General features: G+C 47.5%; 1 protein-coding gene across 2 annotated transcripts in view; it reads right to left on the bottom strand.

Annotated features, from left to right (window-relative positions):
- Positions 1-2,944: 2,944 nt before the first annotated feature.
- LOC106744590 (LIM domain only protein 3-like) overlaps positions 2,945-18,139 on the bottom strand; it is a 92,536-nt gene continuing 77,341 nt past the window's right edge. Inside the window, exons 5-7 of one of the 2 annotated variants that reach the window (XR_001374463.1) lie at positions 15,861-15,992; positions 14,787-15,798; positions 7,004-7,079 (exon numbers count right to left, since the gene is read on the bottom strand). Coding sequence is in view for 1 of the 2 variants with exons in the window: in XM_014619505.1 (XP_014474991.1) it covers positions 6,921-7,079; positions 15,836-15,992 (316 nt within the window). In the remaining variant the exon portion in view is untranslated. Of the gene's footprint in view, positions 7,080-14,786; positions 15,799-15,835; positions 15,993-18,139 lie in introns of both variants that reach the window. The other variant, XM_014619505.1, reaches the window with a different exon arrangement.

The raw sequence follows: 18,139 nt of genomic DNA, 5'->3' as shown, positions 1-18,139 counted from the left end.
ATGTGCAGAAGCGTATCTGCGCTTTGTTGCGTGGGAACTGAGCCAACAATGCACGTTACCGATCACACGCGAAATTACCGCGCAACATCGCGCGGTTACAAGCCGGCATTATTCCTGTTAACGGTGAAACGGGCAACCGGGGGATACGAAAATCTCTCCGCTTTTACGTCGTCTCCTCCTTTCATTTACACGTGCGAATTTATCGTTTGACGTTTTTTCACAAATTTATCGTATCGAGGCGCGACTTAATCCTACTTTGATTTACAGATAACGTTCTTACGTTCCGCCGATAGGCGTCGGTGAGCGAAAATCGTGAAACCGATCGATGTCCTTCTCAGCAGCAGCGGGCAAACCGGACTCAGAAACAAACTTTAATATCAGCGCTGCTTTTCACGTGCAGCCGACTTAAAGCTCAAGCGACCGAACTCGACGTGTCTCGCTCACGCACACACCCCCCGGTAAACTGGCCGCACATAGCGGGTGCAAAAAATGTGAAAACTTTCGCATCGCTCGGCCTTCATTTTTATTCGCCTCGCTTTTTTATACGCGGACGCGACGCGGCTGCGTCGCGCGCGCGCGCGCGCGCACCGCCGAGCGGCCGGAACGGGACACGCGTTCCCATCGGCCGGATATTATTTCAGTCGGCGCATATTTCCGCAAATGAATTTTATGAAAACAGTTTTTGCTCTTTTAATTAATCGCTCCTCCGTCGCCGGACCACCCGCGCTCACCGCCATTTCTCTTCGCGCGGCGGCGACGGCGCCGCGAGAAGCAGCTCGGACGAAAGGGAGAGAGAAAGAGAAGCGCGGCTTTTAGTAATAATATTGTTTCAGAGGACCAAGCGCGCGGAAAAGAGACTCCCACCTCCTCCCTCTCGGTCCTTCTGTGCGCGATACGTGATTTGCGTGATTTACGTAAGCCCGCCGCGACGTTACACACTCCGTCCCTTTTTTCCCGCTGCGAAGAAAGGGCGCCTGGAAAAATTGTTAGCTCGCAGATAATGACGCTCGCTTCCCAAGTTGCTCGTAGCTGCGGGGAGTTTTGCGATTCGACGGGGTAATTTGCTGGCGATTAAACACGGGGAATAGTTCGAACGGAATAACGATCCGGCAAGAGGGAGGGAGAGAGAGAGAGAGAGCAAAAGCGATTCGATGCGCACTTCCGACGGGTAAATAGATACTGATAATCGCGGCTGTTGGTCGTTCGCTTCTTTTGTGCGACGTTGGCGGGGTTGAAACCGGTATAATTTGTATATATATCAAATTATGTGTACCAGAATGTCAAACCGTAATTGCACGTTCGTAATAATATCCTGCGAAATATCTATATTTAATTTACAGCCGTCAGAATATTCAGGTAGGTGTCAAACGTTTCAAAAGCATTCCGTATAGCGCCGTTAAAAATCTTTCGCGAAATTGACTTAGAATTCGTCGAAATTAAGACCGCAACATTTGCGTTCCCAACACTCGACTCCCGACAGTCTCTCCACTCGAACTTTTTTCTTCCGTCACTGTCACCGATACGATATTTACACATCCCGCGTGTGACGAATGTGGCGCGGCAGAAAGGTCGAAGTGATCCAAGGACGGTTGAAAAGCTGGAGGAGAATCTCCTCGCTCGCAACAAAGTGCCGCTTACGCCGACGTTTTGTACAAACAGGAGTAATCGTCGGCCAATTAGATGGTCGGGAGGTTGTAGTTAGGCGAACCTTCGGGCGGCTAGGTGCGCCCCGGATAATCGCGGTCATAAATAACATTTATCGGGGGGGTCCCGTGCTCTAATTGCCAATGATTACCGCGAGCCGCACGAGAAAAAATTGCCAATTTGCATCGAATGCTCGGCCGTCCCTCTCTCTCTCTCTCTTTCTTTCTCCTCTCTTTCTTCCTCTTTCTCTCTGGTTTCCCGCTTCGTTTACTTACCGGCCGCCCGGCCCGTCGGATTATAGATAAGCAGTTTCGCCTGTGACGTTAAATCACCTTCCGTTATCCAGCGACGGTCGTTCCGCTAAAGCTCGTCGAGATACGTCGATATTAAAAAAGCATCGCGGTCGCATTAATTCTCGGGGAACAAATTGCCTCGATGGATGGCGCGTATTTTATGGATTCCTGAGGAGTCCTGGAGATCGTTCGTCGCGGTCGGTTTCCAACATCTTCCATTACGCGGTTATACAAGCGGAAGCCGTCGAAATATGCCGACGCAAAAGGCGTCGGGCATATTGAATCGCGAGGATATCGCGGAATTGTTTTCTTTCGAACTTTCGATCTTACGGAAAGTTGAACGATGCTCGAAAGATGCTCGGTGTATCGCCAGCTCGTTAAATATTAAACTTAACCCCCGAGTTGGCGATACTTGTGATCCTCGCGGCGCGCTAGAGAGGTCGGGGGATTATTGCGTTTCCTCGCGGCTTCGTCATAAATTCGCGATGTTCAGCCGAATTTCGAGTCAATTCGTGCGAATCGCGCGACCGCCCCTTCGCCGATCTCTCTCCGGTCGCTTCCTCTTCCGTTTTCTTCTTCTTCTTCTCCTCCTCCTCCTCGCTCCTTTTTTTCCTTCCCACCGCCGGATATAGAGCGTAGAGGGTTCGCGTTCGCACCCGAATAGAGTTGGATGCCGCTCTCCTGAATACACAATGCGATTTATTCGAAACGCGGCGTATAAAACACAAAGGACCGCGTATGATTGGTAAATTATTGAGACCGGCCGGATTTGTCGGCCAATCACGTAGCGCCCTTAAATAATTCAGGGGAAATACGGGGGGAAGGATGCGAGAGGGTGGCTCCACGAGGTGGCGGATAGTCATTCCGCGACGTTGATTCTCGCGATATCGCGAATCAATATCGAGTCGCGACAGAAACGAGAACTACGCATAAACCTTTAAGGAAGGCCGGAGGAAACGGCGCCGCCGGGTAACTCGCACAAACTACCACGACGGTATTGCATAACATCGAAACAAATTTATTAATACCTCTATGATAGAACTATAATACAAAACGTATCTATGCTAGCGAACGCGTACACATTTCCTTAATAATATCTCGATTATCGCGTACATCGTGTTCCAAGCGCAATCGGGATTGAATACGTACAACGCTGCTTGTGATTTACGTGTGGATTTAGAACGCGATCCGTTTGAACACCGTAGGATCAAATGTACAAAAGGGCTTAGCGCATTCTTCTGAAAATACTCACGTTGCTTGCCTGCGTCGTTTAAACGCCGTTCACACTCGATAGTCGCATAGTACGATGTAAATATTCCGTCGGAGATCTCGTAGTCGAGGATTTCGTCGAAGACGTTACGTGTTAGGAACTATGCTGACTTGATCTTGGAATCAACGCGCATTCCGCGAGTCAATCGTTTGTCACAATTGCATCGTCGACGTATCTTCGGATATCGGAAGGAATTTCACGCGGGAGTCGTCGCGCCTGGATCGGCGACTTTAACGCGCCCGGCGAATGTAGCGTTCGGGGCTTGTCTCAGAATAGGTATCGATACGATTCGTTACAGTTGCCACATGGAAATAGTTGTATACGTGTGCGGTGTTCTTATTCGCGAGTGATAATCACGGAAGGTGCGCTAACAAATTGGCACTGTTTATTAACATATGCGTGTCTCGTACATGTTAATTGTCGAGATGCAAGATCGCTGCCGCCGTTTAACGTCCATGCGTGTACCTCGAAAGAAAATTACGAAACTGGACAGCACCGCGTATAACATTGACGCACAATGTGGAGAAAATAATTAGAGGTTTGCGAATCGTTTGAATTCGAATCGCTGCTGAGTTGATTCGAATTTGTTTGCGAATTTAAAAGATACAAATCTGAATAGTTCGGTAATTCCGAATCATCGGCGATTCACTTTCGAAGCGGTCATATTTTTTTATTGCTCCATTTATAAACGATAAATTATAAACAAATAGGCCATTGAAATTAGAAATTGGTTCCTCAAAGTCATTTTTTTATTGTCGACAAAATTATGCGTGTAAGAGTGTGCTTTTGTTAACCACTTGCGCTGGCAAGAAATTCACAGACGCGTGTGCCAGAACGGTCCAGTGTAACTCGCTGGGAGGCGTCACACAATGTTCGATGCCTTAGAGAAATCGGAGAAAGACTTATATCTTCTAAACTAATTTAGAATATAGGTTATATATTGACAACTGTACGCTATGCAGTGCAATAAGAATCAGTGCTCTGGCAAAGAATCTCAGTCGACGTGCCACGCACGTCGTTTCTGTGACAATTGCCTGACGACGTGTATACCACGTCGTTGGCGATTTTGCGACAAAAGCATTACGACATGCGTAACACCACTTTCCAGCGCAAGTGGTTAAATAATTTAGTATAGTTCTGATTATAAAATACAGATACTTTTGTAAGGTGTGCATTAGTTTAAAAACACTATTAATACATAGCTTATACAAAAAATTAAAACAATTAATTCCATAATTTTTCACACATTCTGTGTATATATTTGCCAATTTGTAAAATATGATTACATATACACGTATCTTACCAGCTTATAAACTTTGCACGCTCCTGTCTGATATCTGTTACAAATTTTCTAGCATTTAGCGCAACATTTTCCTTGTGGTTGGTGAGAGATTTTCTCAAAACTATGCAATGATTAATATTTTTACCCATTTAAAAAAAGATTTTAATAATTATTGAAGGTACTTCATCATATTTAAATTAGCATGTGTAGTGAAAATTTCTGAAAATCTGATTAAAATTCGATTCGCGTTTGAATTAAAGAAATTTGATTCGATTCGACATGAAAATTTCAAATTCGATTCGATTCGACTTCGAACATATCAAAGATTTGCTTCGATTCGACTCCGCAGATGCTTGATTCGAACACCTCTAAAATTAATATCGACGAAGTAAGTATATAAAATATATAAAGTATATAAAATTATCCTACAATCGCATGAATCTGTGTACGATCGCGTACGTAATAAAATCGCGTAAGACAATATTCTTCAACGAAATCTATCAACGATGGTCTCACAGCCGATTCCAGTTAGCTTCGTGAAAATATACGCCTTAACGTTTATGCATTTGCATAGAAATAAATGATCAAATGCGAAGAACGAACCTCTTCGTCGTCTCGCGTCGCGCCACGAGAACTGTGAAGAAGTCGCGCCTGTTAAGGGTTAACCTGTTCAGTAGAATTTCTCGGCGCAGCTGCCGGCCTATTATCGTTCGACGTAGGTACTTTTGGCATCGACGAATCCCCGAAGAGCCCAGGGAAAGGAAATAAAACATTCTTCCCGAGACTGCGGGTATTCCTCGTGATCCGATACGATCAGCACGGGCCGGAGAGCGAGAGAGAACTTTCGGCATAACTCAACCTCGTTATCTGACTCGCAAATAAGGCAGCGGAAAAGTTCGCGACATCAATCTGGGCCTCTGTCGGGAGATTCGAAGTTGAAACAATGCTTAAGTCACCCCTAACGTATGAGCCCCATGGGGTGGCGAGTTGGCGGCGGCGAGATGGTAGCGAGACGACGGTTGCGCTGCACTGCATGACCCCCAAAGTCCGTCGATTCGATCTCGGTGCCCGTCGTCCTCCCGACGTCCGGCAGGAGCAAGACCCTTGACGGGGATCCCGCACGTTATACCGCCCCGCCGACCAGTCCTGCTATGGTGGGCATTAAACACGAGAGGCCAAACTTTATTACCGTCTCGAAGTTTCGGCTTTCTCGCGACGGAGGCTGTTAAAGATCTCTTGGATGTCGATGCCGATGATGCGCTCGCACCGTGGCACAAAGCGAGTAAATCCGGGAATCCGAAATCGACGCGGACCTACTCGGTCCGCCAAAGTCCTCGCGTAAGTTTTGTCTGCATTGTGTTCGTGTTCTTCTTCTGCTTTTCCCATCTGCTCTTTTTCTCTCTTCAGCAGTCCTCGTTCTTGGACCGAATCGCGTTAACCCCATCAATTATAGTCTAAAGAGCACCAATAGTTCGCCATACTTGGCGAATACACGTTTCGTTACCTATCTATCTTACCTAGTTATCTATCTATCTGTCTATCTAACTATCTATTCATCGTTTAACCGGTCGAGCGTGGGGAAGACGAATTCCTTCGACGTATCGGGCATACGTGAATCTAATGAAGCGAAACAACGAAAGAACACTTTGGATTTACGCATCCTTCCCACACGTTCTATCTTACGTTGGAGAAACTATTCGTAAACGGGAATGATGACTCATCCGGGAAACATGGCGTTCGTCGAAAGGCGCGGCGGTGACAAGGTGACACGGGAGAAATAGTTGCTCCGTGCAATTTTGTCAGCTGTTAACCCTTTGCACTCCAGTGGTGACTCTCACTCACCATGTGGTGCCATTTTCGCGCCGCGCGAAAAAGGCCCGGAGTGCAAAGGGTTAAAATATATTACACTGCCGTTTTTTTTTTTTTATTTAACGAAACGTCGCGGGTATATTTCCTTTTTGCCGATCGACACTACGTAAATGAAAGGATTACTCGTCTAAATTCTCCCGCGCCGCTTATCCCACTTAATCCCGCGTCGCCTCGCTCGGACACCATCGTATATTTTATGGTTGTAATCTTCTATTTACATAAACCGGACTTCGGAGAGTTTCGCCCCATCGATCTTCATTCCACGACCAAGCGCGTTCGTATGCGAATATATAATACATATCTATATACGATAAAACGCGCCGTCTCTCCCGTTCGCGACGCCGACAACTTATAACGATACCTTTCGACAGTTAGGAGATAATCGATTATGCGCGATCTGCCACAGAGTCACTCACGAGCTAAATGTTACTGGTTTGGACGATCGGGATGGTAAGCTATACGTAGACAACGAGGACGACAGCCGATTTTCGCGACGTCCCCGTCCGCGACACGCGCGCGCGCGCGCGCGACTCAATCGATATATCGGCGCTTACTTCGTTTGTCATTTGGCATCGTACGATGCTTGCGCATTGATACCGTTTAAATTATTCATGGGGTTCAGGACGTTATGGGCGCTCGAGCTGGCTGGCGCTGGATATCCGTTGTGGTTATGGGCCGTCTCCCCGTTCGCTTGTCGTTGAGGGCCACCCGCGGCTACGGTCTGCAAGATAAAAGAAGACGCGTGAGGATTACGCCGGGATACTCGGCATATTTCGTGGTCGGTGTTTCTCTTTCAATTTGGCCCGATCGACGATCTCGACTTAGCGCGGAAGATTTATGCGACCGGTAGCGCGTCCTTTCTTGTTTTCTTTTTTTTTTCTTTTAGAACCGCGTCCGAGCAATGCCGCGCCGCGTAAACACGGGACTGAAGCAGCAGATTCGCGTATATTTTCTCTATCGATCTCTACGAAAACGTATCTCGTTTCTGTCTTGAACGTTCTCTCGATAACTAGTTGTAATTTAGGTAAAAACTTATATCGATGCGAGTGATATACCGCGTACCGCTGTAGATGAATCGCATTGACCGGCCTTAGTTAACAAATTCTGATTAGTGACTCGTGTCTTTGTCTAGATTATAACTCTAACTGTAACATAGATTGAGAAAGAAAATTTAATTAACCATGGTTATTGAGATTGCTGATCGATTTTGCTGCAAATATGGTGTAATTATGCTGCGTAACGATGAAAGCAGACGTACGTGATCTCCACTTTATTAACATAAAATTAACACGACTAAAATCTTCAGGGAAGTTTTTCATTCTAAGGAAACGTAACAGACGTGATAGACGTGGACCCGGCATTAAATAAGAAATAAAATCGAAAAATGAATACGTCGAAATAAATACTGTACAGGCTGCTCTATAACTCTAAGAGCATTAGAGTTATTAATTGCATTAGGAATAACTATTCAACGATTTAATTCATCGCCACTGATGCTCCGACGCGCTTTCATAATAAAATATCAATCGTCCGTTTTACGGAAATTGTTCTTAATAGTTTACGTAGCGATCGCGTAAAGAGCGTTTAATCCATTTTGGACACGCTGCACTCACGTGTGAACCTTCTGATTTCTCTCCGAGCTACCTTTAAACGAGTAAGAAACGCCGCTTAAGAATTACGTCCAATTTATCCTCGAGAGCCCATTTGTCGGGCGCTTAAATGCATATTTCAAAAGATGCATACGACAACGAATCTGTAATTCTGAAGAATCCAATCCGATTAGGGGACAACTTACGGAATCCAGGAATAAGATCAGCCGATCGACCGGCTACGTCGGCCTCGGTGATTCGATTTTCACAATTATTCACGACACGCGCCACGTAAAATTCGTCCCGGGCTCCGAAAGGGGTTGACGATGCTAACGAATTCGCGTTCCTCCGTCTCTCCCTCCCTTCGTCCTCGATTCTCTAACGTGCCGGTGTCTAAGACTCTACTTCAAAAACAAAAGACCGGAGGAACGAACTTGTATCTCGCAGTGCCCGGGCGAAGAAGAGGGAACGGGCAGGACTCAACTTGGGCGGTTCTCTCTCTCTCTCTCTCTCTCTTTCTCTTTCACTTGTTCTTCTTCTTCTTCTTCCTCCTCCTCCTCTCGCAACCGAATCTTTATCCATTTCCGTCTCTATCTGGTGGCTATATTTATGCGCGGGCGGTACAGAGCGGTTGTAGGAGAGGGAAGAGGGGTGTACTAGGCTAGGTAAGTGCCGTTGAAAACTTCCAACTTTGTATCCCCCGTCCTCCTCTGCCTTTCCCTACTTCATCTTATCCTGCCGATCTCGCTATCTCTTCGTCTTTCGACCTTCGTCGCCGTCTTTTGTCCTCCTTCGCGAACACGCGTGTCTCTTTCCCTCCGGCTTTCCCTTCAGTTTCTCTTAGTTTCCACAGTAAAGGTGTTAAATTATACAGGCTTAAAATTCGACAGACCGTGCGGCTCAGCCCCATCGTGACGAGGCCCTCCTCCCTCTCGCTACGATTTCGGCCCGTAAGTTGATCACGCTAACTTTCTCACGGCGTCGAATTAAGCCTCCATCTTCGGCAATTATTCCGCGACTCGGAATGTCGAATACGTTGCGATAAAACGTGCCCGTTGTCGTGTTGATTTTCATTGCGACCCGTTTTATTTCAAGAAAATACACCGTGCGTCTCTGCGCATTACGTTCTCCATCTTGACGTTGGCTGTCACGTCGAAAAATTTATTATTAAAGCAATTTTACGCTCGTCCGTTTAAAGACTCCTACTGCTTTATCTCACTTTTATTCCTCGTGATGCGCGACGGAAGAATAAGAAACGCAGAAAACGCCAGATCCGTCACGGGACCCGCTGCGAGAGGTGTTATCTCCGAGGTGTCTTAATAAAGCATTTTTCCCGTTTTAAAGCGCAAAGAAGCGTAGCCGGTGCGCGGAGTGCGGCCGCGGAGTAATTAACTCGTAAATAATTACGATAAAAGTGACAAAGCGCCGCTAGAGAAATACTTTATCATCTGTCTCCGTGCGGCGGGGGTGATTTTTTCTCCTTTAGAAAGGATCCTTAAATCTCGTTGCCGTGAGAACCCTTTCCCCCACGGCCACCGGTAGCACTTCCGTCCTTCTCTCTTACTTTTCGTTTTCCTTTCCGCGCGTATACACGAGGCCCTTCTTTCTCTCTCTATATATATCTCTCTCTCTATCTTCGTACTGCTCCTCCTCCTCCTCTTAGAGAGGGTCCCGCTCGTAATTAAGAAATCTCCAGTAGAAGGCTCCAAACCGCCGTTGAACGTTGCTATGGGGTTAAATTAAGTCTATGACTTATTCAAGTTTTATCTACAATTGCCAGAGGAGGAATTACCGCGCTGTGGATTTACTGCCGGCATCGTAATCAAACGGCACGCGGGAACAGCTCCGCTAATGTGTGGGTACATAAAGTTCTGTGTGTGCATATAGAGTTATCTGGGAAGCTCTTCTCGAGCTCGCTCGAAGGCGTTCACTCAATTGTCTTTGTAACTGTCCGAAATTTTGCGATCAGCACCGAGAGAGGTTATTTTAACGATATCATTTCACCATACTTTTCGGGTTATTGATGTAACGAAGACGTCGTCCCGTGTTGCAAATGACAGCCGAGCAGCTCCTTTCGTGTTTATTCGCCTCTCACCTCGCCATAATCTCTCGGTTTTTCTTTCCTCCTCCGGAGGACCTCGCGCGAGCGCGCGCGAATAAGACATTAATCGTGACTCGGCGCGAGGGTGACGGAGGGGGCCGAGTAGTTTGTAACTGACGGTAAATGCGGAGCATCGCCGTCGCGCGAGGGCTCCGGGGGAATCGCGTGTCATTTGTCCGTTGATCTCCCGCGGATGGGAAACGGCCAGGTGCAAGCCCCATTCCTCCGGCGGCGGCACGGCTTTTCTTACGCGCAAAAATTAGCGCCGCCCTCACTCCGAGCGGGTTCGTGCCGACGATAGTTCGCGGCTCGACCTCCGGCACGAGATGAGAATTAGGCAAGACGTCGTTAATCGCCACCGGGATCGTTTAGGAGCGGAATTTACTGGCGGGTCGTTAGTCCGCCGCGGTCATTTTCGATCCGATTCTTCACGGGCGGGAAGAAATTGATTAACACACCGTTGCGAGCGTTCTAATGAGAGCGAGTAATGTAGAGGCCGACAAAACTACGCGAACGAATGAGAAAAGAAAAACAATTACAATTACGTAACCCTTTGAGAGACGAGTTCAAAGTGGAACTTTTCTCGGCTCGTACTGTTCTGCTCAGATTCATATTGGCTGAAACTTGCCAACTTGTCGCAAAGCGACGAGGTTCGGCAAACAGCCGACATTCGCGCGCATCGTGTTCAGATTCAAGGGGAGTGTGACAACCCGAAGAATTTCAATTTCGAACGGTGACGCGAAATTACCACTCGGACGCTCTCGGTCGAGTCCTCGCAACGCGCCGGGTCCACGCCCGTCGGTAATAATCGTTACAAAAGTAAGCTCGACCACGTAGCGCATAGCTCTCCGAGTTGTTTCCCAACTAAACTCATAATCTCGCGTAAGCTCGCAAGCCGGGCTTTCCCATGCGAGCTTTCTCCGCGCGCGTTGTATAAGGGGCCGTGCGGAGGCTTTACGTGAAATTCAGCCAAGCACGGTGCACCTAATAATGCGCTCGTTAACAAGAACGACGTGTACAGGGCGCGTGCGAGGGTTTGTATGTACATGTTCTCTCTCTCTCTCTTTCTCGCTTTCTCTTCCTCTCTCTCCTCTTCTTCTCTCTCTGCCTTCGTCTTCCTGTCACGACACAGCTCGCGATTTACACTGCGTTCGTTTAAGAAGCAATCTAATCGGCCAATCGATCGATCAGACTTTTGTCTGATTCATGAACCTATTTCGTCCAGGAAACATCTCAAACACCGCGACATTTTCGAAGTCGTCACCGATATATAACGACCTCTCTCGGCGATTATACTTTCTCTTCTTAGCTCGTTAAAACGCATTTTTTTACATTAATATCGGGCCACATGAGAAGATTATTGATTTTCCGTAATTTCATGACATCCTCTGATGTAATTCTAAACAGATCGTACCCGCGCACAACGATAGAGTATCTACAATGAAGGATTAATGATGGACTAATGGCTTTGTTCAGTGTGGGAATACGCTTCGTGGTCCTGTATAGTACTGCATTACGATGATGCACGTCCATTTCGCTAAACGCTACATTTCGAGGGATTAACCGTGCGCTACATTAATTATTATTAATGGTATCATATCCTATTCTGACACATTCTATTCGGGTATTCTAATGCATACGATATATCGGCCCTGATGAAAGCTAAGTGTTCCATTCATAACGAAACAACTATTTTTAATCAGCCGCGTTTATTTCACGCAAAATCGATAACAAGAACTGAATAAGTCTCTTAGTGAAACAATCCGTGCACGTGTACGCATTCTCTCATTACAGTTCTTAATACAAATTTCAATTGTTACGATAATAATGAAATTAATATAACCGCAATTCTCTTTGTATTTATCGAATTTATATGTACGTGTGACTTATCGCACCGGAAGATATAAATAAAATATCGGAAATGTGCGGTAGACATTCTTTAGCGCTAAAACTACCAAAGCCGACCAAATGACCGGCTTGTAATCTTTTCTTATAAAAGTTACTCCAGTTTCTCATGGTGCATTTTCTGAGATCAAGCGTAATTTTCGTCGCAATGCGTAAACGAACAAATATTTTTTCCTTCGCGTTACGTATTTTTTCAAAAATCTTATTTAAACTCCTCCGGTAGAAAGGTGCGCGTCAATCGTCGGTAGTTTTAGTGTTAACAATGCAAATGCGGGGCCGTAGGCTTCTTAAGTCCGTCTTTATAAGACAGATCCAATAAAACGTGACGTTAAATCGAAAGTTTAATTTCGCCGAAATTAGTCGCTCGCAAGTTAACGAACTTTTCCGGAATCTAATCGCCTGGAAGCAATATAGAGGACCTTGTAATGCCTCATTCCCTGTACGAATCTCGTACTGCGCATTGATCCTCTTAAATTCCCATGTACCTTCCATCCTGGCATTAGCATATTATCTCACCTCTACCAACCCCCTTTCCCCTCGTCTCACCCCCCAGTCCTCTTCCGGCACCTCGGCTCTCCTCCCTCCTCCGATTCGCGAAGGACTTCGCAGACACTCGAGAGTTTGTTTTAAAACTCAGATAATCGTTCCAAACTCTTGGCGTGTCTTCCTCTTTCCCGCTCTTACACCCGGTGTCTATATCCCCCTTTTCATCTCCCCTCCCGCGCATCTCGCCGGGTCCCGAGGGAAAAATTAGACCGAAATAAAAGTTCTCGCCAATTTTTAAGCACGTTACACTTGTCTCTAAGGAGGATGAGATTGGGAGGCCCGATCGAAGCTTCCCGGCGAGAAACGAAGCTAAAACTCCGCGAACTGCTTTAAACTCTGGCTACAGTGCAACGATATACCTTTAATCCCGAAATGGTTCGAATCGTTGAATTGTAATTGTAATTGCAGAACCTACCGTTATTCGAATTTGTTGAACAACACGACGCGAGCGGGACGTGAACGCTTTAGCGAAAGATATAACGTATCTCTAACACGCGATAAAACTTCTATGGCTCAACATGATGATATCGGAAACGATCCGTCATCCGCTTCTCCGTCGTGACAACTCGATTGTCGATGCCGACGTCTAAGGGCGGTCCAGCCGCCCGTTTCCTTTCATCCTTTCAGCCTCCCCCCCCCCTCCCGTTGTCGATTTACCCCGGATCAGGCGTAGTCGAGTTATTCGTAAGCAACACTCCCCGGCATTATTCGCCAGGAGCGCGGAGGATCCCGCCAGGGCTGAGAAAGATTGGGACAGCTGTCTGTTCTCAGGCAATCAGAAAAACTACCGTTCCCCATCTTCCGCCGGCGGTACTTCGGCGCCCCCGACGAGCCGCGGCTTAAGGAGAGTACAAGGGTGGCAGCTGCCTCCCAGGACGAGCACCCTCTTCGCGGTTTTTAAGAATCTTAACGCCTTCTCTCCTTCCTTCTCCCTCCGCGTTATTTTTTCTCTTCCTTGCTCTTCCTCGCACTTTGTAGATGCTCTCAATTTCATCTTTGCATTTTGTCACGGCCTATCGGAGTGATAAATCCAGGCATTATCTCCTTCTTCTTCTTCCAAAGTTGCTTTTTGCGCTTGGATATCACACCGTCTATCGTTCGACGTTTCCATCGTGTTCCGATATTTCGATATTTTCCTCTCGTTTGTTCGTCCACGTTTTACGAGGTTACTTACTCGCGCGATACAAAAGCGCGCGTTAATTCCTTTTATTTAGATGCAAAATGTTAAACGCCTCCATCCGGCTAGGCAACAGAACGGTAGACATCTTGAGTGTTCTCCGCGATCGGAGGTATTCAAGCTCCCGGCACGAGATGTCAAGAGGGATCCATCAGGCTTAGCGTAATAGATGCGCAGACGACATTAGCATGCCACGCCGATTATTGGCATTAGTCTGCCATCCCGTTATTTCGCACACCGGTCATTTATAACCCGTAAACCCCCTCGAGCGAATCGATATTGCGTGTGAAAGCTGCTGGATCGCGCAATATCGAAGCATACCACGGACGTGCCAATTTTTCCCGATTGTTGACGATACCGGAAATTTACAGCAAAAAACAAATTTCACCTCCTCTTGCCGCGCGCGCGCGCGCGCACGCACGCTCTCGCGTATCGGGGGCAATAAAGGTATTCTCGTATTAATTAAAGCGACACATCGAGTGGCGGCGAGTCGAGACCGTCGAAGCTCAAGGCTCGAGACACCTCTCCACCGTGTCGAGGGAAAAATTTACGCGCGAGCGTCCCTGAAAAATGTTTACGCGCTACACACCCGCTCCCTCGTTCTCTCTTTCTTCCTCTTTCTCTCTCGCCAACCGAGTATTTCTTTAAACATTATAACTAACGCGCCCACGCGTCGGAGAAACGCGCGACGCTTACGTGGCGGTGGGAATAGAGTCGCAAGGGTTACCAACCCCTGAATTACACGCAGCTCGCCGGCGAGGCGGTTAAGGGGAGGCGAATTTGCATATTATAAGTAGTACACGTTACCGAGCTTGATATCATCGGGCCGGGGAACCTCGTTATTCTCTGCATGCGTACAATTCGAGCGTGCGGCAAGCGAGCATCTACAGACCGCTCGCAGACGTCCCGAACTTTCGCGACCACCTTTATCGAATCTACCAACCCGTCACCTCGTAACGACAGCGAATCGTATTTTAAGCGAAGACTGCCGACGAACCGACTCAATAACTCAATTTCGTCCGCTAAGAAAGAACTATGTTCTGAGTATTCGCGCGAGAGAGATTCGCTCGCTATCTCTAATGTTAATGAAATGCAACGTCGAATTCTTACGGTATTGATGATGGTAATGCGGACAGAATCCTCCTTTTAATCGGACGGGTGTACTTTCAATCGTGTGTAACTTTTACGTAAATATAGCGAATTAGAATACGTGACGTCATTATACACGAAGACGGTGGAATCCTTGCAAGACGGAACCCGGATTAAATGGATAGGCTCCTAGGGTCGAACAGGACGTGGTCCTTCGTGCGGCGGGAGCTTAAGATATTGTTTCGAAGCAAGGTTGTTGCCTTAGGATAATCAAGAAGGCTTAATCCCAACAAGCTTAACGCCGATGAGTTCATAATTCTGGACGTGGCCGCTCGTGAAAATCGTCTCTCTTCATCGCTCGTCATTTATCCCTTATTATCACTATCTTATATTCGCTCTTGCTGCAGTTACTTAATCCAACATCGAGTAAAGCTGTCTGTACAGCTTCCGCGAATTAAATCAACTTGCAAATTTTTGTTTCGACATTTCTTCAGGCGTGTTCAAAGCTTACTACGCAAGCTTCGAGATGCGAAATACACGACGATCTTCCCTGCTCCGTAGTTCCACGGCGGAATAGCTTTCGGGAGCTTGGCGATCCTCTCGACGAGTAAATTCTTTCGCACGTTCCGCCTTCGCCGGAGAACGGGCGAATCGTTAAGGCATGCGACGAGGCTTGCTTAACGGGCGAGCTTAATTAATAAGGACACGCGATATCCTAACTCGTAAGACGACGGTAGGATGGTAAAGCATAGCTGAAGCCTCGGGGGAGTCCTTTGTTGTCGAGAGGGTCAGGACCTGCCACTTTAACCCGCCTTAAGGGGTTGCGCCTCGAGGAGTTTGAAACCTTGCGAGTTTGAAACCCGATGGCCAGGGTCCGGAGACTCCACGATGCACTCTCTATAATAGTATTTTACACGGAATATCTCGTGACGAAAATACATCTGCCGATAGATAGGCGTGCGCGATATATACTCTGTGCGGCCGTGTAGCGTCGTTATTCTTGCCATATCGCAGCCCCCTACGGCCCCACCCCCTGTTGATAATGGAAACAAACGTAAACGACTCTTCACCTGTGGCTGCAGATGAGTCACTTGCCTCTTGATGTGCGCCAAGGTCGCACTGGGCGGCGGATGCAGGGCCATGTTGGCGAAGACCAACCTCTCCTCGTAATCGTATTCGCAGAGGATCTTGTTATCACAGAGATAAAATCTGTCACCCACGCAGAATCTGCAATCACAAAGATTTACGGTTTCGTTATGCCTCTGAGATGGGACGGAAAATTTACCGAGAATTTATTTATAAACGCGATATGTATATATATATAAATATACGGCGTGGGCGGTGGAATCGGCGCGGTTAAACGACAACGATCGTTAGCATGTCGATTTGCAGCGCTTACAAATGGCCGGGGGAAGGGAGATTCCGAATCTCGGGTGCGAGATAGGCAGAGCGGTAAAACGTGCTAATTCCTTTTAAGGCCACTTTCCGTTCTGCTCCGCCGAGGAAATTGCTAGAAAATAAAAACAAGTAGCGGAACGCCGCCCCTCCCCCGACTTCCTCGGGCGTCTTCCTGGGCACTTAAATGTAAATTCTCAGACGATTCGCAGGCATCTCTCGCGCTCGGATTACGGCGATTGGGAAGGTCCGCGCTTCTCTCTCGTTCTCTTACTTTCCTCTTACGCGCGCGTCGACATCTCCGCGTTTTCTCGTCCGCAACTTATCCGTGCGTAAAATCTTAAACGCAGCACTGCGACGATAAATATTACCGCAGACAATAGCATCGTGTATCCCCGCGATATTATAGAAAATCGTTGGTGAATTGACACACGCATTGGCATCGACATCTGTCCATTCTCGGATGCCGGCGAATAAAATCAGAGACGGCACCGAAGTGTATTTTAAAATTCAGCGTATAAAAGTCCGGGATTTTACAGTAATCCGACACGATATACATACCGGCGCTGCACGCGGATTTCGGGACGGTAGCGGCGAGGTACCGAACGTGCTCGGCTTGCGATATCAGAGAAATAAGGTTGCCACCGAGGGTTATACGCATCTACCAACTGTCGCCCCCGTGTGAGGGGTGCGGCGCGCTGGCGGTGCCTTTAAAATCAAAGATTTCGCATTTTTCGTTTTTATTGCCGGTTTAAAAGTCAATTTTTTCTCTGCCGCGCCCTCTCGGGGGGGAGTCCGCATAAAGGACGTTACGCCGGAAATGCTAAAGAGCCATGAAAAGCGTGTGGGGGTGGTGGCGACGATGCTTCCACTGTGCGCGCCACGATGGATCGAAGATCCACGAGGGACACGAAAATCGTTTCGCCAGGATCCGCGAGTCTTGAGAATTCCCGTCAGGCGCCGGGAACATCACTCTCTGGACGTTATACGTTACCGCGTGTATCGATCGCGATATGACGGGCGTGTTCGCGCGATTTGTCTCACCGAAGAGGAAGGGCTCGCGAGACTCGAAGTCGAATCCTTGGGACACGTCTCTCGGATACGGTCAATGTAGATCCTTCGTAGAATCGCTCTTCTGGAACGCAGTTTTCCTCGCACTTCATCTTGTTCTTTGAATCTCAATAATATTATAAAACGATGTAAAAGAGCAATTTGTAGAAACATCCCGCGTCTGCCTTATGATATTTGTTGGCTCGTTTTTAAATAAGTTTGATACATGAACGCGAATGATAGGTGAATGACTGATTCTAACAATCAAGGAGACGAAGGGGAGAGAGGGAATGATGAATGAAAGAAACAGTCGCCACATCACGTCAAGGCGTCGTCGATGAACCGCGTAAACTCTACGGCACTGTAAACGCCCGGGAAAACGCGTATACCATTCGTAATTCACCGGTGAATAATAAAAACATTTTTCGTTAGGGGGTAGGGGCGGGGGTGTGTACATCGGGTACATACGGCCATTGCGTATTCAACGGATGTGCTGTCCCGCGCTGGGATCCTGTTTGGGTTTTATGTCGGGATTTCTCTGTCGAGTGGTTTATACCGGCGCTTATGTAAATGCAGACGTGATTTTTTTCAGCACCTACTCGAGCAGCACCTGAACGTGCGCGCACATTTGTAGCATTCGAAACGAGCCGGTCGACCGCCGTCGCCTCCTTCCAGGAGGACCATGAAATCGCAATGAGGCCCCACAACGGTGCTCCGCTGTATCTGCCGGGATCTGCATTTTTTTTACCCAGCGGATTCAGCGGCGCGTTTTTAGGACGTCGTTGAACAATATACGCGCGACGTCGGCGAGATCGGTTCGCGAGAGCGAATAAAAATCGCTGCTCCTCCCTCTTGATAGATCTCGCGGTTTAAGAATATGGTAGACGTTCATAACGTTTATAGGCATAGAAGTGGTTTAATTGTCAAAA

This window comes from Dinoponera quadriceps, unplaced genomic scaffold, assembly GCF_001313825.1.
Source record: "Dinoponera quadriceps isolate SergipeBrazil2010 unplaced genomic scaffold, ASM131382v1 scaffold1169, whole genome shotgun sequence".
NCBI lineage: Eukaryota > Metazoa > Arthropoda > Insecta > Hymenoptera > Formicidae > Dinoponera > Dinoponera quadriceps.
The sequence above is the reverse complement of the archived record's forward strand: the minus strand, read 5'-3'. Positions and strand labels throughout refer to the sequence as shown.